General features: G+C 36.2%; 6 protein-coding genes and 1 non-coding gene across 12 annotated transcripts; 4 read left to right on the top strand and 3 right to left on the bottom strand.

The window, feature by feature from the left end:
- The first annotated feature begins 5 nt into the window (after positions 1–5).
- Positions 6–7,441, top strand: LOC111008770 (coiled coil protein). 6 transcript variants are annotated; one of them, XR_002601164.2, is made up of 8 exons: positions 6–410; positions 1,793–1,919; positions 2,154–2,466; positions 2,579–2,655; positions 3,152–3,206; positions 3,402–3,808; positions 4,514–4,629; positions 5,225–7,441. XR_002601164.2 is itself a non-coding variant. In XM_022281577.2 (7 exons), exons 1-7 carry the CDS (start codon positions 148–150, stop codon positions 4,562–4,564), a joined length of 1,290 nt encoding a protein of 429 aa, XP_022137269.1. In that variant the 5' UTR covers positions 6–147; the 3' UTR covers positions 4,565–7,441. The 6 variants fall into 6 exon arrangements, 2 of the variants coding, with proteins under 2 accessions (XP_022137269.1, XP_022137268.1); XR_002601163.2 differs by having other exon boundaries at positions 4,514–5,783; positions 5,862–7,441; XR_002601166.2 differs by having other exon boundaries at positions 4,514–6,184; positions 6,278–7,441.
- On the bottom strand, positions 5,027–6,341 carry LOC111008808 (glucuronoxylan 4-O-methyltransferase-like protein (DUF579)). Its single transcript, XM_022281619.2, has one exon. The coding sequence runs from the start codon at positions 6,339–6,341 to the stop codon at positions 5,391–5,393; it is 951 nt and encodes a 316-aa protein (XP_022137311.1). The 3' UTR covers positions 5,027–5,390.
- A 685-nt stretch (positions 7,442–8,126) lies between the features above and the next one.
- LOC111008773 (molybdenum cofactor sulfurase) lies at positions 8,127–10,059 on the top strand. The gene is made up of 3 exons (XM_022281582.2): positions 8,127–8,671; positions 8,760–8,852; positions 8,995–10,059. Exons 2-3 carry the CDS (start codon positions 8,766–8,768, stop codon positions 9,931–9,933), a joined length of 1,026 nt encoding a protein of 341 aa, XP_022137274.1. The 5' UTR covers positions 8,127–8,671; positions 8,760–8,765; the 3' UTR covers positions 9,934–10,059.
- A 1,663-nt stretch (positions 10,060–11,722) lies between these two features.
- Positions 11,723–14,047, bottom strand: LOC148212567 (secE/sec61-gamma protein transport protein). The gene is made up of 3 exons (XM_088121645.1): positions 13,820–14,047; positions 13,593–13,713; positions 11,723–11,925 (listed from the first exon to the last, which is right to left on the bottom strand). The coding sequence occupies exons 1-2, from the start codon at positions 13,911–13,913 to the stop codon at positions 13,598–13,600; spliced, it is 210 nt and encodes a 69-aa protein (XP_087977771.1). The 5' UTR covers positions 13,914–14,047; the 3' UTR covers positions 11,723–11,925; positions 13,593–13,597.
- A 2,133-nt stretch (positions 14,048–16,180) lies between these two features.
- On the bottom strand, positions 16,181–17,953 carry LOC111008832 (thylakoid lumenal 17.9 kDa protein, chloroplast). Its single transcript, XM_022281667.2, has 4 exons — positions 17,635–17,953; positions 17,357–17,471; positions 17,186–17,255; positions 16,181–16,654 (listed from the first exon to the last, which is right to left on the bottom strand). Exons 1-4 carry the CDS (start codon positions 17,925–17,927, stop codon positions 16,431–16,433), a joined length of 702 nt encoding a protein of 233 aa, XP_022137359.1. The 5' UTR covers positions 17,928–17,953; the 3' UTR covers positions 16,181–16,430.
- A 73-nt stretch (positions 17,954–18,026) lies between these two features.
- TRNAS-UGA (transfer RNA serine (anticodon UGA)) lies at positions 18,027–18,108 on the top strand. Its single transcript has one exon. It is a non-coding gene; the product is annotated as a tRNA-Ser (tRNA).
- A 1,521-nt stretch (positions 18,109–19,629) lies between these two features.
- LOC148212566 (uncharacterized) lies at positions 19,630–20,491 on the top strand. The gene has a single exon (XM_088121647.1). The coding sequence runs from the start codon at positions 19,993–19,995 to the stop codon at positions 20,200–20,202; it is 210 nt and encodes a 69-aa protein (XP_087977773.1). The 5' UTR covers positions 19,630–19,992; the 3' UTR covers positions 20,203–20,491.
- The last annotated feature ends 1,596 nt before the right edge of the window (positions 20,492–22,087 follow it).

Raw genomic sequence — 22,087 nt, 5'->3', positions numbered from 1 at the left:
AACTGAATATTTTTTTGCATAAATCGCGATCGTCGTCGTCTTCCAATCTAGTTTCCCGCGAATTTCCGTGCAGCTATGGAATCACTGCGATGTTACGAAGAGGCCAATTGAAAACCCTCGTTTTGAAGTTCACCAGTGTGCGAGAATATGAAGAACAAGGAGAAGAAGAGCGCATACGAGTACTGCATCGTCTGCAAACTAAGCCACGACCAAGGCCAGCGCCATAAGTATTTTCCCAACCACAAGAAATCTCTTTCTACTTTTCTATCTCGGCTCGAGTCCAAGCTGTCCGACGTTCGCTTTTTTCTCAATACCCCTTCCCGCCTCCCGCCGGAGTACGCCTCTCGCAATCGGTTTTGGTGCATTTTCTGCGAAATTGAAGTCGATGAGAATGATAGTTCCTTCGCATGGTAATAATCCGCTGGCTTTTTTTTTTTTTTTTACTTAATTATGATGGATATTTATGGTTGCTGGGGAATTTGAGAATCAACTCTGCCGAGTTATATACTAGTTACGGTTGAGCTTTTGTGAGGGTTTTTGTTTTTGTTTTTTTTTAAAGGAAACTGAATTTCATTAATATAATGAACTACGCAAATGGAAGGAAAGCCTTGACCTAAGCTAATGGGGTTGAGAAGAATCCCTCCAGAGCAAGTGTTGAAAAGATGTGATCGGAGGGTAGTTTCTTCCCAATCCACCAAAAATTGTGGTTCCTCTCCATCCTAGCATTCCATAATAAGCATCTGATGAGGGTGACAAAAGGATTTTAGTTATCAATGAGCAAAGTATATGCAGTACAATTTCACATAGACCCTTTGGATTGGAAAAAACTTGGTTTTAAGGAGGAACTCACCATTGAATATTTGACAAGAGAGAAATGCAAAAATAAAAATGAATTAAGAAAAATTATGAGTTGTCAAATATTTAGTGGTATTGAGGAGAAAGTTTCTCCATAACTTTAAGTAGCCAAAGTTTTTTTCCTTTCCTTTGGATTTGTGTTAGTAAGGTCATTTGGCTTTAGTGTAACTGTAGAATTTTTTAAGGTATGGTTAGAGAGCGTCAAGATTTTGTGTATTTTACTTGCTTTCTAGAGAGATCCAGAAGAAATTCAAGAATTGGACCATCTCCCCCTCTTCTGCTTAAGAGAAGAGGAATTTTCAGACCACCTCTTCCTTCATTGCTCTCTTGCTAATCCATGCTGGTCATGTGTCTTCGGAATTTTTAACACAAATCTCTGTCCTTGTCGGTGGTCTTTTCAAAAACGGAAAAAGGACCTTGTGGAACTTTGCAATGGCTGCACTGTAGTGTTGTGACATCTATGGCTGGAAAGGAACTGTAGAACTTTTGAGGACATTTCCTTCAAAATTTCTAACCTTTGGAGTAATGTAGGTGATGCTACACTTATAGCAAATTATTTTGTAACTGCTGCCTTTCTACGATCCTTCAAAATTGGAAGGCTTTTTTTGCTTTAGTTATTAGGTAGGGGGTTTTCTCTACCCCTGCTTGTAGTTTGCTCTTTTTGTGTGTTTAATACATTTCCAAAGTTTCCTATAAAATATATATATGTAGATGAAGTTTTTTTAGATTGACATTTTTGCAATCACTCTTCGTTTAGAATTAACATTAATTGGGAAGGGTTTTTGAAGTTCCGTTGGCTGACTGCTAGGTTTGGTTGGTGCATTGTATTCTTTTCCTCCTTTAATGCTGTTGCAGTTATTGTTAATGAATATATTTCTGTTTCTAATTTAAAGAAACATACGCTGTGCAATTTTCATGTTTTAAGATTGTGTATCAGTAGCAATGCAATTAAACACCTGGCCAGCGCGGATCATCTGAAGAATTTGAAGCATTTCTTATGGAAGTATGGTGGTGATATGGACCATCTGGATAATTATAGGATTTTGGAAGCTGATGTAGCTAAGGTAATCATGAGCCTTTACTTTTTGTAAGTTTCAAATCAATTGGAACTATATTACTCAGATGTATCACACAATCCACATTTAATTCTCTTATATTCAATAGAATCAACAAAGAGAAACGGACAAAGTGTCCTATTTGCAATTTTCTTTGTCGTGTGTTTGAAACACAATGAGATGCAGAAGTTCATTTTTACTCTGATTAGGCTATTAACTTGAATCAATGTTTGTTGATGACAGTGGGAGAAGAAGTGCAAAACACAAAGTGAAGCTGCTTCATCTAGCTTTGGACCTACAAATGATATCCACAATCGAGTCCAATATGGAAATTGTGATAATTTAGGGAATAATAATATCCACTCTGTTGAATCTTGTATGCCAATTAGTGCTTTGCCTTTACACAGTCATACAAATGAGTATCAGGTATCCAATTCATCCTATTCAGGATCATCTGATGTTTCAAATTTTGTCTCGTTTCCACGTGATACCACTGTTTCTTTGCATGCCAGTTCATATTCTGGCGCACACGTGTGGAGTTCAAAGAATGTAACATGTAAGCTGCCCCTATGTATTAAACCTTTTGTTTTGTTTTCTTATCTGTCGTTGAAGTTCTGAAATAGCGTACAAACTTGTAACACACTCCTGCTATATTGATTGTGGTTCAGTTAACAAGGACAACGAGCATTGCCATCAGAATAGTGGTAGAACATTCACTGCTAATGGGCATTTCAGTGGTCAGGGGGTAAGTTTGGTTGTTCTCCCTTCTACTGTAGCAGTGGATCTTTATATTTCCTGTGAAGTAACATGGTTATAGTGCTAGAAACCTTCAATTCTGTCTTGTTAAGGAGGTGGTGGTGGCTGGTGGGACTTCACTTCAGCTGAAGTTCTTCTTGTAATTTCTCTTCTGGGTCCATCATTATATAAGTTTCATACATTAGCAAAATGGTTTCTTATCTCAAAAGGAGAAATAATTAACTTACAGTCAGATTTACTAGTTTGTCGATAGACTTATTGAAGCCCAAACGTTTTCATTGATTGCTGGATGGGATGGCATGACATACTGTTATTGTTCTATTAATGGATCTCTGGCAATCAACTAGTCGTTCTTGGATAACCTCTTCATAGTGCAGCTGATATATTATATCTTGTCTTTCTCTTTGAGTATGTTTCTTTTTCATACTAAACACATATCATTTTCTATTGACAATTTTCGTAAATGTATAACCTATTTGATATAGATGTACGAGATGCGTCAGAATGATAAAACTGTGAATGAAGAAAGCCATTCTGAGGGTATGAATTTTTGTGAATCTTATTCTAAAATTGTAATATTACTCAACTGATTCTCTATGAATTTTTGCAAGAAAAAAAAAACAAAAACGATTGGAACTGTGCTTTAAAATTATGCATATATCATACACTGGATGTATCTTCATCTAAACTATATAGTGATGGTGTGGTTTGCATCTATCTTCTATCTTTCTTCAGGTTTTCCGACCCTCACTCGGATTTCTAATACTGTTTCTGAAGTCTCTGGAGGAAATGTTCATTCTGGGATGATGCCTCCTTGGCTTGAAAACTCTGAAGATAGTGGGTTTAAGTTAAAAACAGTGGTTGGTAGTGGTGTTTCTGCAAAGTCCAAGAAATTGAACCCCAAACGGGTAGGAGCTGCATGGGCAGAAAAAAGAAAGATGGAACTGGAAATGGAGAAGAGAGGAGAAATTGTCCGAAGCAATGGTGACGAGAATTGGCTTCCTAATTTTGGTAGAGTATGGCAATCTGGTAGCCGTAAAGAATCTAGAAAGGAATTTCAGAAGGAGAAATCAAAATTTCTGATGGTTGAAAATTCACCCGAATCAAAAGTCAACATACAGCCATACATAAGCAAACGGATGGTGAGCTCCATTTTCAGCATATTTAATGCAGTGCTGATGTTATAATTTATACATATCATTTTGACACATTCTTGTCATACTGTTCAAAATTCAACTACATGTCTTCTTTTTAAAATTTTATTTTACCATGTATTTCCCAACTGGACCTAGTTTTCATAAGCAAACGGAAGTTCTAATACTTTACATTATTTTGAGGTTATATTGTGGGCACTCTATTTTTTGGATAAACCATCAAGTAGCTATAAATTTTGAAATTAAGAAAAAATAATTAATACAAGGTATCCTTGGATTTCTTGTCTCAGTATCTCTCTGTTCTTTTCTTGAAACGGGAGATTTAGAGGAAAGGTTAGTTGTACAGGGTATCCAAAAAATGATTTTTTTTTTTTTTTAATATAATTATGGATCAATACATTTCATCACAAGAAAAAGAAAAAGGAGGGTTGAGTGATCAAAAAGTGGGGAGCACAAGTTGTCAACTACTCTCTTATTGCATCTTGAACGTCTTTTGTTTTTCTGCACAAGACTTTTTAATTGGCGCAAGTTTGTTCGTGTGTGTGTTTGGGGATTCTAATGATTATTGACGACATTTGGAGCTAATAGGCTTCAATTATTCTATGATATGGTGTACGATGCAGGGACTTAGAGTGAGTTGGGTTGCTTTCTGGACTTATTTACATTTTATGTGACCAATGTCTGTTCTTGCAGCGAAGAAATCAGGAAAATGATGATGATACTACCGATCACGGGAGCGTATAAAACAATGATTGAGAATCACTGTGTAGGCACATTCCTTATCAAGTTCAGTTTGGAGACTGACTTCGGTAGGAGTTTGATAGGAAACTTCAGAGTGTGGCTGGGATTCCGCCTATTCATTAGTTTATTGGCAATTCGCACAAATCTTTTGTAGTAAACATGACTTCAATTTTCTCATGATATCAGTGGTATTTGAGAACATGATTCTTTTAACCAATATAGCTTCATCAACATTGTACAAATGATGAAATTATGTTGGATCACTCTGAGCATTCACTATTCCATTTAATTGCAAATTAGTGTTTGATCACACTGTTAAAGGCATTGCTTCATGTTTTCAACCCTTTTTGCACTTATTCCAAATATCTGCTGCTATCGATTTTGTAATCTGAAACAAGTATATTTCGTAAATATGTACCTCGACAGCCTTTTTGTTTTCTTCTGCAGTCCTGGTTGGGCAAGGCGGATGTAAATATTGATCTTATGTATGCAAGCCAGAATACTATAGTTTCCTCGTGTACTATATAATTACTACTCTAGAACATTTTCCCCCCAAACCAATGAACCAATTCCTGGTTGGTCAGGGCTTGATCTACGCTGTATAATTACTGTTTCATGATCATTATACTAAACAAATGAAAGAAATTTGTTTTCTTATGGCAGTTGCTGGAATTTGATTCTACAAAATGTACGTGTTGCTTTACAGAGGCCAAGCAGCGGTTCCATCCCTCCGACTCCATCTTGTTCCAATTGCAGTCAAGAAAGGTGCACAGGGACTGATCGTACGCATGTTTCTCTGTACCTTCGTCTCAGAAGAAAAATAATCTCATTACTGGATCATAATGCCTTTGTCAGGGCAGAATCTAGTAGAATTTATCTCATTTCTAATCCTGAAAATCCAGAGTTTCCCTCTGGAGGAAATCAAGTTTTCATCACAAAGGAACTCCCAAGAATACCACTTCTCGATCATACGATCTATATCGTGTATAACTACATCAGTGGTGTTCCCCTCTCTTGCTATGATAGCAGCACTGTAAATTGTTGCCATTCTTCCTGGTGCCTGAGGGGCATCTCCTATTGGTCCATCTACAACCACCACATCCCATTTGACTTCATAAACTTCTCTGGGAAGATCTGTCAAGGCTAGTTGGCACTTGGATAAATTCTTGAGCCCCGAGTTCGGGGCACATGCTTTATTTTGTCTTGCATGCTTTAACAACTTGTAAGCTTTTTCTGCGGGATGCTTGTAATCAACTTTGTAGATTCGTGTGTGATTTGAGCTGATTTTGAATGTGCTCAGCTTGTAGGGATCGTCCTCTAGAAAAACATTCTTACCACCATCATTGATTGCCGAGAGGTTAAGGTACTGTGATTCCAGCCCAAAGACAAGGAGATTGCAGGGTGCCTTTTTGGCAATCAGATTTGAAAGAAGCTTGAATTCCTTCTCTGAAATGGCGACTTCATTAGCAGAGGCTCTACTTTGGTTTATTGAGAACCCAAATATTGGGCGTTGAAGCTTTGGAGGCAATGCAATTGCTAGAAGTGAAGAAGTAGAAGAGGTGGTAAGTGCAATCCTAACAAGTCTGAGAATGGAGAGACTAGACAGAACCAACACGAGAACAGGTATGATCTTTTTTCTTGTAAAATTCATGCTTTTGCTTCCTCTACTGTTTTTCAAGCTTAATGATGGGTATGGCTGCTGTAAGGATGGGACAGAGGGGGGAGAAAACAAGGATTCCGATGACACAAGTGGGTGGCAATCCGCTAAATCTGGAGGCATTTTCTCTTACTGTTGTTGGCTTTCAGCCGCATCACAGCCACCATCTTATTTTTATTAAGAGGGACAGTGGACGGGTGTTGCTGGGTGCTAGTTGTTATGCCTAATCACCCACTTGAGTGTGGAAAAAGAAATGCTTTTGCTTATTCCCAAAGCATTGCCTTTTTGTATTTACCAGTCGGCTGTGCTACTTGTGCTGTGGTTACCACCTTGCATTTGGGGGATCAAAAGTGGCTACTGTGAAGCCTTGAAATGATATATAAATTTCTAGTAGTTTGGTGTTTCAATCATTGTTTTCAGATGGTGACTTGGGGTTTCATCGAGACATCTGTCATCTTTTTGGCCCCGTTTGGTGGCCATGAGTAGAGTTGAAGGTTGCTTTCCAGTGGTTGCTGGGTCATTCCCTTCCATTTTGACCTTCTCGAGCCTTGTTATTTTCTTCTGTGTCTTCTTGTCTCAAAGGTTGAAATACTTTGCCGTGCGTCACTCAAGGTGAATTCAGACCCTCGGAAGGCTTCAAATTGATCTTCATTTACTGAGTTCTGATGCACATTCTGTGTTAAATGGCCAATGAATGGCTTATGAGTCACTATTGCTATACTCTTCGCCAGACCCTGTAGGAAAGAAAAAACGATCAGCGATCGCGGGGACAGGAAGCCGAGGAAGAGGGCAAAGGAAAGGCCAAACCAACCTGAAAGTTTCAACTTGTAACTCTGTGAAAAAGATAATTTGCTCACAATTTACACTCTGAATTTATCAACTGATGAACATATTTACATATGCATGAATACAAAAGTTCAGGTTAGATGCAGACTGCAGAGGGGAGAAATTCCAGTTTAGTGGTCATTTTCAAGAGAAGCTTCGTGGAAAGTACTGAAGCAAAATAATTAACAGTAAAGAGCTGTTTGAAAGGTGACTCAAAATAGGGAAAAAACATCAACTCTGAGCTTCTTCTTCTTCTTCTTCTTCTTCTTTTTTTTTTTTTTGTATATTATAAAAAAAAGTCATTGTATGAAAACAGAGAATCAGTTTCTTGCAATTGAAACGCAGATGTTGTACACGACCAAGTCTTCAATCAAATAATGGTTAATATTTAATGTCAATTTGGTGGAGTAAAGGCTTTGAGGAGGATTTTAATATTATCATATGACGATTGTCTGTTTGTAATATGTTTGTTTCAGCATCTCATAACGGCATATTCTCTCTCCACAATCATACAGAACACAACTGACGTCAATCTTTTTTTTTTTTTAATAATATGTGGGATGGAGATTCGAACTTTAAATCAGTTAAACTATATTCGGGCTGGCGATGTCCACCAAGAAATATAAAAAATAATTTGCCTAAAAGTTGCACAAATATTAGAATGAGTCCGGTAGCAGTTCAACCTTTTGTCATACAAAGTTTTTAAATCATCATTGATATGATACTGATCAATGAATGTGAAAGAATCCTGATCCAAGAAATTTCCCATTTTCAAACTTCAGATACGCAACATAGAATTAAATATTTGTTGGCGTTTGTGGACGTTTTTCATGGTAGAAATATGAAAACCATAGTTTTATCTTTTATGTTTAATCCATTTAGATTTATTATTTTCAACTGATTTACGAACTTAACAAATGATAAGTTAGGATGTGTTAAACTCATATCCTTAGTCTCGTTTGATGATGATTTTGTTTTTAGTTATATGTTATTAAAAATTAGGTTTATATTTTCACCATTTTTTAAAGTATATTTTTTACTTTTCTTTAAAACATTTTAGAGAGAGTTTTAGAGTTCTTGCTGTTGTCTTCTTCAAAAGTAAAATTATCTGGCCATTTTCTATTTAACTGGGCATGAATTTTCCTTGTATCTCCCGTTCATATCGACATCTCAAAGTAAAAGAAATGTCTGAGTGAGTTTGGCCAAGTCTTCTCAACTCCTACAAATATTGTTTTTGTTGTTCCTAGTGGGCTTTATTAGTTTATTTAGAAGCCAATTATTCATATACAGCAGGTCTTTCTAAGTTTGACTTGTTAATTGCTACCCCTTTTCTCCCTTTTTTCTATCATCTCTGCCATGGATTCTACCATTTCATAGATGTTATACTCTTCTGCTGCAAGCAAAAGCTGGCTTTTTTTTGGTCAAGCAGTTGCCTTTATGAGAGTGTTCCTCTTGTAGCCTGAAGGGAAGGCTTCCTTTCTCTGTTTCTGCTATCTCTATATATCTTCTAAAGACATGATCATAGACCTGGTAAAGAAGAAATTTGAAGATTGGGGTGGGTTTCAGAGGGAATAAACATAGTGAGGAAGAACATTGAAGAAAAATTTAGTTTTCCTTTTGGATCTCAGGTATGGATTTCTCGTTTCAGCCTCTCTTTTTCTTTCTCTCATTTGACTCGTTTCCAAAGTTTGATGGTCTTTTTTTACAATGAACTAGGCATTCATGGAAGGAGAAAGTCAAGAATCTATCAATGTTTCTGAACCCAGGCCATCTACAGATGTTTTCAGGCCAAGTAGTATGGGAGTCAAGGTACATCTTCTTGAAGAACTCTTTAGAAGGTTCCCATGTGAATTACTCTTTGTTCAAAATAGAAAATTTCAACTTTTACAACCATCCTTAGAAGCTGAAATCATATTTGCTTTAACTTGGCTGAATTTTGGGCTCTAAACAGAAAGTGCTTACTATGATACCTCCTCATATCATAGCGGAGGCAATTTCGACCCTCACTGGCCTTGATCTCAGATGGTCAGGTCCTATAACACCAGCAGAGAGGCAATATGTAGAGCAATATGTATTGGCAAAGTACCCACAGTATGCAGGGCTAGATGGAGAAAAGATAGATCTCTCTTGCCTTTGCATCAATGAGGAGCCGACCGATCAAGCCACGCCTGATGATTGGCGAAAGTCTCCTAGAAATATTTCGAGAGAGCCTTCGACACCATCCTTCGGAAGCAATCTTCCAAACTTGGAGGGTACCCCATTGGAACCATCAAGATTGTTAGACATTCTCAACAAGAAGTCTTCCTTTCCTGGGAGTTTCATCTCAATCCCAGAAATTCAAGCTCAAAACAAAGTTCTAAAGCACTGTGGATTGCCTGATGAAGAGTACCTTGTTCTCTTCACTCCAAGCTACAGGCAGGCCATGATGCTAGTAGGAGAAGCTTATCCCTTTTTCAAGGGAAACTACTACATGACGGTTATACGAGAAGAACACGATTGTATTAAAGAGTTTGCTACTTTCAAGGAATCCAAAGTGATAGAAGCACCAGAGACTTGGTTGGATTTGAGGATTAAGGGATCACAACTCAGCCAGTACTTCAGAAGGAAGTGCAAGCACAGCCCAAAAGGGTTGTTTTCTTATCCAGCCGACGTAAATGGGACTCGATACTCACTGCATTGGGTTTCAGAGGCTCATCGGAACTCCTGGCATGTCCTTCTTGACGCAACTGCATTTGTTGTTGGTGGGGAACGTTTAAACCCTCTTCTACACAGGCCTGACTTTGTGTTGTGCAGTCTTGATAATACACACGCCAATCCATCCAGGATCATTTGTCTTTTAATCAGGAAGAAATCCTTCGAGCAGCGGAATGACCAGCAGTTTGTCATATGACAATGGTAGAAGAATATGTTTTAGCTTGATTGTTATATCCATGCCATGTAGCATCTCTTGAACTGTAACAGATTAAATTTCCTTGATATATATACACTAAATAAAATTGGACGGATTCTTGTAAAATGAAGCGTCACGAGAGCACGAGAGCAAATAACCACAAATCAGAGTTGAGATGGCAAGCAGAACAAAATCATAAAGCTAAGTTTGGGGCTTAAGTTGACATATAAATGAACTAATATCTTGTTTTTCACCAGACCACAGGAGTTATTGTTTCTCCCAACTCAATTGCATATCCAACATTGGATGGTTTTTCCAATTCTCTTTAGAATCCTTAATCCATGAAAGAAGAGGACAGCCACCAGTAACTCTTCAAAGGCCTAGAACTCTATAAAACTTGATTCAAAATATTTTTGCCATTTCTAGCTGCTCTCTTGACCAAATTACATAATTCAGTTTTCCCACAAAAAAAAAAGAATAATTTTACTACAGAGGTCTATTCTTGAATTCCAAGAACAATAGTACATCCTCAAAGTTGTGTAGGTTTCTTGTACAATCCATATTTAGTTTTGAGGAGTTCTTGAAATTGTTACATCTAGTCCATTGGCTAGAAACACTCTACTGTAAATATGGACATCATTAACCTAATGACTTGTTATCTATTTATATGGGAGAATAGCACAGCAAGGTAATAAAAAGGATAGGGTGACTACTCACCATTGCAGCAGCCGAAATGACATATTACACCGATCTTCCATCACCCTTGGCTACCATGCCCTTGGAGGCGCCAGCAAGGAAAGCTTCTGATGAGGCACAATTAGGTCCAACAAAACGAACAGTGGACTCTTGAGTTCTTCCTTGTTTCACGAGAAGCAAAAATCCCACAAACACCTACAAAGTTGTTGGCCATTCAACATTAATATCTTGATGGAAAGATTCTCCACCCCCTTATGGCACCCAATTCCAGGATGTTGTGCCGTAAATATAAAGTTTGTAGTTTGCAATCAATGTCAACGACTGTCGCCTCGGGGTCTGTAGATGCAGCCCACCATCTGATGCTGCGTAATAGTACATGCAATGGAAACCCCGTCAGTTAATTTATCAAACATTTGATATGCAAACTGGAATGGAGTTGCTTCTCAAGTTCGGTATGCCAGTGGGCAATGGATATATCAGTTTCAGATCAATCAGCCCCTCCACAGGATTAAGTTCTACCCAATACGATTCATGGTATACCCACCGTGATCATACCCTTAAACACTGAAACATGAGGCGATTTGGCTTTTGAAACTCGAGTGGATGAGTATCAAAAACTGAGAATCTAATTCTAGTGCTCTGCATATTTGGGAATGGTATTGCTCTCTCGATCCCATAGCAAGCATTCAATTACAGAGTTATCAGATCTAAACATTTGATTTTAAAAATAAAAAATAAAAAATAGTAAACTAGTTTAAACGTTTGGAGGCAAGTTCTCTAAATCCTCTTCTCTCCTCTGCTCTAACGGATTTATATATATATATATATATATATATCGTTTTGTTGATTATTGAGATAGTTACAACTTACAAGATAGAAATTTTGAGAGATCGATAGTAAAAAACGGTATTCTTGCATTTCTACCGTGGTGAGCATATTTTTATAAAGTTCAGTTTTTAAAACAAAGTAATTAGCAACCTGATTAATTTCGAAAATTCAATGGATCTTAAACTTAAAACATGAATATTCTCGCCCACTAGAGCACCAACTGTATATATGGTCGCTTTATGAATAACAAATTTCCAGACGAATATTAGACCAAAAGAACATGTTAGAACATTTAAATAAAAATAAAAAAGTGAGTTCTTCAATGTGACAAGAAAATTTTCCACATATCCTGGGGTTTCTCAATTTACGCACGGGGATTAAAAAGAAGTTCTAAAGGAGAGCTAAATGCTAGGTATTCCTCAGTGAACACAGGTTGCGGCCGCCATCACCTACGTACTTCATCAAGACCTGAAATTTAAACAAGATTAGGGGAGAATAAATGGAGGGGTTGAAGTATTAAACAAAGGGTACACATTTCTATCCTTGCAAGCATCAATAAGAACACCATAACAAATTTCCAAACTCCATAATCAACTAAAAGACAGACACCATCTTCAGAATATTATAGCATATCGAGATCTAGTCACCGAACTGAATGTACATTTTTTTACAAGAAAACCAGGAACCACTTTTCGTTGAAATGCATGCACCCCTTTGAAAGAAAATTTTTCAATTTGGATGATTGAAAAGAGGAAAAATAAGCAGATCTAACTTGAGGAATATCAATCAGCAATCACAACTTGAAACAATTAAGAGGAATCCCAATCCTAATTGTTTATTCTCAGTTTTCTCATTCTAATGCATACTACACTAAAATATTTAACCACAACATCCTTCGTTCCTTGTACATTCCAAACACAAGCATCCTATTCCCACAATCTACTTCTCAAGTTTCTCATTTCCAAGCTTTTCGTTTTGCTGTTGGCAAACTAAACGCTCCTTAAGTGATACTCCTCTACTCTAATCTTTACACTTAGAGCCTCCATCACTCCTCCATCACTTTCCATCTCCACGCCAATTTAATCCACCATACCTCATGCATTAAAGAACTACCTACACCAATATAATAGCTGGATTCTGGTGATATATTACCCCAAATGGTGGCCAGATACAGCTATGATCGGGCAGTGTTGCTACAAAGGTGGCCAGAAACAGTCGGAATCTTGATTATTCTGTCAACCGACATATGATAACTATTTAACATGCCCCTCCTTCCCTTGAATTCAAGTTCAGTTGAAGGGGGAAAAAAGGAGTAAAACATGGGGGGAAAAGAAAAAGATAAAGGGATAAATGAGTGAGAAATTGAAGGTGGAAAAATGGTATACCTATCCCCTCTAATCAACGAGTGTTTTTCAGGTGAGTAAGAGTGCATTTGCATGCACATTGTGAGGGGCGAGTACAAGAAATGGTAACAATCTACAACCCGCTCGTAATATGCATGTCATTGCTGTGCAGTAATAATTCATCTTCGAAGTTTCTGATAGGGGCACGCCAAATGATACACTATTTAAGACATTCATTAAGATTTAAAGAAGATGAAGGGAAGAAGCAAACTACCAAGTGCGTTTAGAAAAATACAAAATCTATAGTTTAGTATACAGAGAAGAGAGGGTGGAAATAGTTCCGGTGATCTGGAAAATTTCTCAAGAGAATTATTAAGGTCAAATACAAAATCAGGACTTAATATCAAAACCACATTAACTGAAAATATAACAGAGTCTACTGCTTCTATAATGTTTCCTATCGATTCTTAATTTCAATTGAGCATTCCATGGCAACCAAAGTCAACTTGAAAGGAAGATGAAGAAAATCCACAGCGAGGAGGTAGCACAATGTCATAAAAGTCGATAAATATTGCATGCGTGTGGATCGAACGCAAATTTTAAAATTAATATCCCATCGTAAGGTAGCACTCGCTCATCCACCAAAAGTTTCACTAAGCAAACTTCTGTAACCGATCCGTTCCATAATTGCAAAAATCTTCAATAATATGAGCATGATGCAGAACAAATGCAAGCCAGATCCAAAAGGAACTAGATCGTCCTTAAAGAAGATCTATTGGATTGGATTCATACCTAACCTAACCAGATCCAACGATGATGTTGTTGATCGGAATGAAGATTAGCTTGACAAAGAACCCTACAAATCCCATTACAACGAAACCGATAGCGGTACGAACGGCAACCTTGGTGAATTCTGCACCACCAGAATATAGTATAAGTCAAACCGAAAAGGAAAACAAAATCTATGATCTCGATTGAATCAGATCCACGCAACACATTGACAATAGAAAGAAAAATACCCTTGCGATCAGGCTTGTGACACCTCTTAACGAGACGAACGCTGTCCTTGGCGAATTCTCTGAGGGGATCGACCACTGAATCTACGGCATCCATTTCTCCGAGATGGGAAGAGAACGTCAAGAATCGGGATAATTTGGTTTCGGGTTTGGAGGAGGTGTGGCCTTGTGGGGGAAGAAATACCTTGAGCGTTGCGAGACTAGGGATGATTTGGTCAAAATTGATGGACTGTGGTGGCCATAAATCAAATCCCTGAAATGCCCTTGATTTATCGGCTATGGCGTGCTTGTTTAGGCCTAAAGTATGGTAAATAGCACATGAGAAAAATCATGGATTAATTGGCTTTTTCTTTATTAGTAAATAGCATATTATGAGAAAAATCTAAAAGTAATTGGATTTTTTAGAAAGAAAAAGCAATTGATTTAATTATAATAAAAATTAAAACCCATTACTATTATACTTTTTCCTTACCATTAATTAATGATATTATCATGGTTTAATATTACTCTCAGTCTCTCGAGTCATTTTTTGGTCATAGAAGGTTGTCTAAATGGTAAATTCCTAAATTATTTACCATCTTCTAAGTTAAATATCAGTATTTTTTTAGTACAATATGGGTGGGAGATCAAACTCACAACTCTTGATTTGAGATTCGTCAATAACCGCGTAACTATGTTCACTTTGACAAAGATCATATCAAAAAAAATATATATATATATATTTATTTATTTATTTATTTATTTATTAGTACAACAACATAACACCTGAGTTTGAAAATTCGAAGACTCGTAATTTATCTAGAATTTTAGGTCAAATGGACATAAATTCATATAAATATAATTCTAGACGCATTTATTCTAAATACTTGGATTAATAAATATTGAAAACTAAATTATCAACCATGAGAAGATTACATTGTTATCCCTGAGTTTTTACCGATGGGTCATTTTTAGTCTTCGAGTATTCAAAAGACACATTTACAGTTTGTAAATGAAGGTGTATCCATGAGAAGAGAGAGGGTTAGAGAGGAGAGAGAGAAACTGTGACACATCCTGCTTTTACAGCTCCCCATGTTACTCTTTCTAAAGTATAGTCAGATTTTTTGTTTTTTGTTTTTTTAATCAGACGTGGATTAGAAGATCGAACTTACAATTTCATTGTTGGAAGTATAGCTATGCTGCTTTGACGTCATATTTTTATTTTTTGTTTTGTTTGTGGAGGAACATTTAAACCAATGTCTTAAAATTCATGAGTCAAAAGTACATCGACAACTTAAAATGACCAAAATGACCCAACCCATTAGTGGAAACCAACGACCAAAAGAGTAATTTTCCCATAAATTATTGTGTTTGATGTTAATTTGTTTAGTATAAAAGACTACCAATTCTTCTCAGCCCAAATCTAGAAATTATAGCTTTATACATACATAAATTAATATTATTTATTTTAAAATAAAGTAGGATTTAATTATCTATATAAATATACAAGAAACATATATAAACATACAAGAAAGATGATTGAAACCTAAAATATTTAGTAAATTTTTTTAATAAAATTTAATTTCTTTTGATATATGTAGTATAACGTTCATTTTACTATATATTTATAATTATTTATAATTTTATATTGGGAATAAATTAGAATTCATTAAAAAGAATATGATTAAAACAATACAAGTGTATTCGAAATAAAAACTAACTTATTTAGATGGACACCAAAATACCAACGAACCAGGAATAACTTTCTGGTTACTAGTTCGATAATATATAATTATCCAAAGTTTAGGGCACCTGCCCTGTTTTGAGACAACATATTATTTCTACCACTTCACTATCACAAGTCTCCCCCTCATTCGTTATTTCTCTTTCCAAATGTATTACCCATTTCAAAGGTTTTTCATTTATATATTAATTGAAATCTATGGGTTGGATCAACTTTCCCAACCATAGTATTAATTTGTGTCAATAGCACGAAAAATGTTTCAAGACTCATCTCCCCTTTTTATTGATAGATGATCAAGATCAAATAAGTTTTCCCACCCTATCCCACAGAGTATCTTCTAAATTTATTATTTTCTTATTTGAATTGCCATTAGTTATATTATAAGATTCATATCTAGTTTGATATGAAAAATCAATGGCAAAACAAAACCTCGAAAATTAAGAGTACTACCCATTTGAAGTTTTTTTTCCTTGAAATCGATTTCGTGTGGCTTACGCTATGGATCCCTATAATTGGACTCGTTGTTTGGGTTGAATAACACTATGTCCAACACATAACTTGAATTCCAGACCTCATGGTAGGTGATACTACAATGTCCAAGGCTCATACAACTACGTCATCTCTAGGGAAAACAACCCACATTGAAGTTCTTGATCGTAAATATCTATTAAATCAGTCATTCAAAACATAGATGGATAATTAAATTGTAAATTTGAATATCCATCCCATATATAAATATATATGTGAGGTAAATGAAGAACAACTATAGATTGGCATCACATTCTGATATAAGGCTAAAATATTTGTGGCTGGAAATTAGCTTAATCAGAGTGACAAAAAATGGATGGGGGAGAAAATAAAGAAGAAAGAAGATTTGTGCTATGCTACTGATTACTGATCCATGGAATCGAAGGTTGGAGAATACCAACCCAAGTTGTCTATGATCTTCTTCATTCTTTCTTCCTGTCCCTTGGAGTCTCCAAAAGCAGTAGTGAAGGGATACACATAAGTCACTTTTGTTGCCATGGTTCTATAAGCAACCACATCTCCTTTCACCAGAAACTCAATCACATCTCGTCCAAAGTTCCCATCAACCTCAGCCTCTAAATACTGACCTGGTGGTTATCATGTTGTTGTATAAGCAAAAGCATCCTCCTCTTACGAGTCGGCTCGGGATATAAGTATTTAGATCTAACACGTGAACTATTAATATGAAGGGGAAGGAAGCAAATTTACAAGAATTTCATCTAAGGATCTATGGTTCTAATATTATATCAAAGCACACCCTTAAAAGGCTGCTCTGGAGGTAAGGGCTTGGGATGAAATCCTGGATTCAAGCCTTAGTAACTTAGAACTTTTGTTGTCACTTGGAGTGGCGAAGTGAGCCTAATGCAAGGCGTTTTGTTTTGCGAAAAGGTAAAGCATGTCTTGGATGATAAAGGGTCAAACTATATAATATATATAGAAAGTTAAAATATAAAATTTTGCCACTCCGTGAAAATGTTTGGCTCTGCTCCTAAAGAGGGCGATTCCCTATGCGTATAGAATCCATTCTCATCCCAATCTCAGCAGTTTAACGAGGCATGTGTATATCAATTCGTAATGTAAAGTTCAAAACTGCTATTAGGTAAGTTCAGTTCAATTACCATATGGGGTATCTTCCACCACCTGAATTTTTGCGTTTCTCTGCGTTTTGAGGATCACTTCCTGCAGCTTCTGCAAATGAATTAAGTAGAGCTGAAACATGGAAAGCAAAACCAAGAGAAACCAATAATCTAGAACGACAATGAAGTGCACAGTTTTCAGAGAAATAAGACCTGAATTGGATTTTCAGTAAAATTTTCGGGAATGCTTAAAGGGAAGGCGAAGGATGACGATTTAGGATTTGTGGAGACACAGGCCGGATTGGTGGATGGGCAGGGCCGAATTTTCCTGCAACAAAAACGGCAACATTGGGGGATTTATGCCGCATTGTGCATAAAATTAGGGCAGAATGAAAATTATTACAAAAATGAATAAATCCAATGGAAAAGAAAAAGTTAAGAGAAAACTACAAAAGGAATCGAGGAATTAACCAGAGAAGTTGAGAGCGTACCCGTTTTCTAGTCCGATTTGTAAGTTCTTGGATTGAGAAAATGGAGTGGTGGGAGAAAGTGGAGAGGACAGGGAATTAAGAGAAGGGATTGCGAGAGAAGGGAAGGGGGAGCTGAGGGTTACGGAGAGGGCGAAAGAAAGAAGATGAGAGAGGAGTATTGGTTTTTGGTCTGAATTTTGAAGAGCGGCCATGGAAGGGAGAGAGGTTTGGTTGGAGCCTGGGGAGTGGTTGTTCTTCTTCTTCTTCTTCTTCCATGGCGAAACCAGTGGAGGGGGAAATCGGAGTGAACTCATGTTTGATTCTGTTCTGTCTCCGATCAATTCGCTTATCCGGTAATTAAACTCCTAATTTTTCTTTATTTAATTTATAAAAGTTGCAATTCTTTCAACAGTGTCGATATGTCCGAGTGGTTAAGGAGACAGACTTGAAATCTGTTGGGCTTCGCCCGCGCAGGTTCGAACCCTGCTGTCGACGATTTTAAAAATTCTATTCTTTTCCTATATTTTTTCCGACCCGCCAAATGACGACAAAAAATTGAATTCTAAGGCCCAAATCCAAGCCCAAGCCCATCTAGTATAGCTTTGTTGGTCTGGTTTGGTTTCACAATATTTGTCTACGGAAATTCTTCGAAATATCCATAAATATGAATATCATTTTTTAAGTACCAATCCATAAAAATGCAGTAATATTACCAATTGAGCGACAAATACCTCCAATTATTAATTTGTTTTAGAGGCATAACATTAAGATTACTTTATCGAATATTAGCATAATAAATCCAATTACGGGCATTTTAGTTGGACAATTGAAGAAATTATAGAGATTCAGCAGATATATTTACTTCATTTTGTTTTTTTTCTTCAGCACGTTTTATTGTTTTGACAATTTTCTCACCAACCGACACACGCGCTCTCTATCGGTCATTTCCTTTCTTTTCTTGTTGTGCCATTAGAAGAGGCCGCCCCATCCACGCCCATCCACCTCCTCTCCCTCTTAAATTAATTTAATTTGTTAGATAATAATTTGCTGGTTGGCTTAATTAGATAATTATTTAAGAATTAAAACTTTTTTTCCTAAATTTTTTTTCTCTAAAAAATAACGATAGTTTTATATAACCAAAAATCAAAAGGGAGTTCGTCAATATCTTTTATCGCTTAAATTGTCTATTATGTTTTAATGTGGTTGTGAAGTTTTAATTCAACGGTTTATTGAGAAATATGGAAGAATTATATTTGAAACTATAATTGAAAATTCAAGAGTTATAGGAGTAAGATTAAGCATGGTCACTAATCCTTAAATAAATACTTTTATGTTAAGATAATTGTAAAACCATTTTCTTAATATGAGTATATTTCCACATAGGTTGGTGATCTTCTTTTTTCCGCAACATGTGGAGAGGATTCGAACTCAAGATTTGGGCTAAATTACTTGATTTTATGAATAAATTAATTATTTATTGTATTTAGCATTACTATTACTTTTTGTTTAGTACAATATGTGAGGGTATGGATTCGACACAACTTTTTGGTCAGGAAATACATGCTTTAACCAAATTTAGATTATCATTATTACTACTCTCAAATGGATTAATTAACACAATAATATATGGATTGAAATAAATTTAATCATTCGCATGTACTCTGAAAATTTTAAAAAAAAAAGTGAGTAAAATAAATCTATAATTTATGTTCACTTGTAGATGACTCAATTAATAGAATTTAATTGATTTAAATTTTTTTACGAAGATTATTATAGAATATAAAATTAAATATATAGAAAAAGAAATGAGGGAACCTCAAATCATAGATAAGACATATATTGTGTAGAATCACCCCACGACGTGTCATATAAAATTTAAAGGAAGAAGAAAATTGAAGATCATAGTCTAAATTAGTTAAACTCAAAGGAAAAGGAAAAGGAAAAGGAAAATTGAAGATCATAGTCTAAAGGCTATTTTTATAATGCAAATTAAACGTACATAAAAATGAGAAGATGCGAAAGCCAATGAGGAAGGGCACCTGTGGAATACAAAAAATTCACATAAACAAAAGCAAAAGCAGAGCAGCCCACAGCCTTCAAGTAATCGCAGTTATACACGAAATGAATAAAGCGAAACACAAATCTTAGTCCTTACAATTCCAGCTTTATTTTTGTCAGTCCCTTTTGATTGAATCGCCATAATTAAAATCCTCAAACCCTAATTCAAACCCAAATCAGCGACGGCGGTGGAGATTATACTCAATCCAACCTCAACCAAATCTCTTACTCTATAAATAGAAGGGCAGAGCCAGCCTTAGAATTGAACAGCCACCTCCTTAATTCGTTGAATGCGTCGCCGGAGCCGGAGCCGGAGGAACAATGCTGGACTGGGCGCCGGTTCTGTTCGGTTTACTGCTCTTCATTCTCCTCTCACCGGGGCTGCTCTTTCAGTTGCCGGGAAACGCCCGCATGGTGGAGTTCGGAAGCTTCACCACCAACGGCAAGGCCATTATCGTCCATACCATCCTCTTCTTCGGCATCTTCACCATTCTTATTTTGGCCGTCGATATCCATATCTTCACCGGCTGATCTACTGAAATGACTCTTCTGTCCCTCCATTCCTTTTAAATTTTCCTCCTATTTTTTGGGGTTGAATTAATTAATTAATTAGCTTTGTGTTTTTTGTTTTAATTCTCTCTTCGAGGGGAAAAAGAGGAGCGAGAAACGGTGCGTTTCATGTTATATTATTTTTTTAGTTGAACTATACGTGAGTGTGTGGTGGGTGATCTTATTTGATATTGGTTCTTTGATTGAGAATTTAATAAAATAAAATCTTAAGAATGAATAATAATTATGATTAAATGTAGAATTTATTGTTTATCCTAAGTTATTCGTAGATTCCACGCTAAGTGTTGTTGATTACATTCTGTTTTTGAATAATTATATGCCTTTTTTTTTATTGAGATAAGATGGTAGTCGTGTTATTTTCTCCATTCTTATGGAAAGGTGTGATTGTGATTTAGATGAGGGGTGAATAGTAGATTGATGTGTCGGCCACATTGATTACAGTTGTCTTAATTTGGAGTTATATAACGGAAATGCAGTGAATTTTACTTTCTCAAAAGACTATAATATTTGTTATCAGTTAAATTATTTCAAATACAGGTATGATTATTTTAGCAGACAAATGTCACTCACTAACTCTCCCACATGAAAATTCATATGAAATGACATAATATGAATGTCTAATGTACGTCATATTGTCATGACTGAAATCAAACCACCATTAGAAACATGCCTCGTTTCGCCATGTTCAGTCCAAAAATCTTTTGGCTTAACATTGGTGGTACACCCCCACCTTTCACCAACTACATCTCGGCCCAACTTAGAATGATAGTGTTTTGTCTATCATGGGTACCTCTTTGTTTTGATTAGGCATTTTGCCGGTCTTCTATCCCAACTAGGTAAACTCCCTACATCCTAGTTAATCTCATAAGGAATCCTATTAACAATTTCAATAATCTCTTCCCAACGTGTCTCTTAAAAATTTTTGCCATCATGTACATTAATTCAAGCATTATTAGATTTGCTTCAACAAACACCCAACTCAACATTAGTTGAAATATCTTAGACATTATTTTTACTTTACAGATCATAGAATGACATTATTAATGGATTTCGACATCTACATTAACCTAACTTGATTGATTAAAAGTTACACAATCAATGACAAGAAAAGAAATACAAGACTTATAACGTGTAAAAAAAGCTAATGTGACATATCATATATTCCGCACTAATCAACGACAGCTCAACATAAAATAAGATTACCAAGTAGTGTATGTCTTCTATGTTTCTCCTTATTTCAATTATATAAATATAAACAATTGAAAATTGAAAACTTAAAAATAGAAGGTGGGGGGAACGGTATTTTTAATGGAAAAAAGATTGGGCAGCAATACATCCTAGGTTTATGAAATAGTGGAATAAGGCAATGTTGTTGGGGCCTTTAGGGGACATTACGGCTGCCATCGCCATCGCGCCTCCAAATGAAGGATATAATGACACGTGTCGTGAGGCATTTTCCTTTTTTAATAAATTTCAAATGGGAAACCCATCGCCCAATCACGCTTCGTAACGTTGCGATTTCTTTAAGGAAAAAAATGTGAAGAAAAGTTGGTCTAGTGGGACTGCACGCGCCTTTTTGAATTTGCAGCCAATCGCGGTCTAATCCTGTCACATCTTGCGGTATTAGGTGTCACTCTCTCCTTCACTTTCACTGAATTCTTACCCGATCAGCTGCTACGTGTCACAATTCTGATAAATGGCGACTGAAGATTGGTACCACTCGTGGTCGGCCCACACTGCCACTTGTTCCCCCTTTTCATGTTTAACGGGGTATCTGATTTAGACCAATTATATTTTTTTTTAGTCTATTTCCTTTTCATGTTGCTACTTAATTAGCCTATTTTAA

This window comes from Momordica charantia (assembly GCF_013281855.1).
Source record: "Momordica charantia cultivar OHB3-1 chromosome 3 unlocalized genomic scaffold, Mcharantia_2.0 BLBB01000003.1, whole genome shotgun sequence".
NCBI classification, from domain to species: Eukaryota; Viridiplantae; Streptophyta; class Magnoliopsida; order Cucurbitales; family Cucurbitaceae; genus Momordica; species Momordica charantia.
The sequence above is the reverse complement of the archived record's forward strand: the minus strand, read 5'-3'. Positions and strand labels throughout refer to the sequence as shown.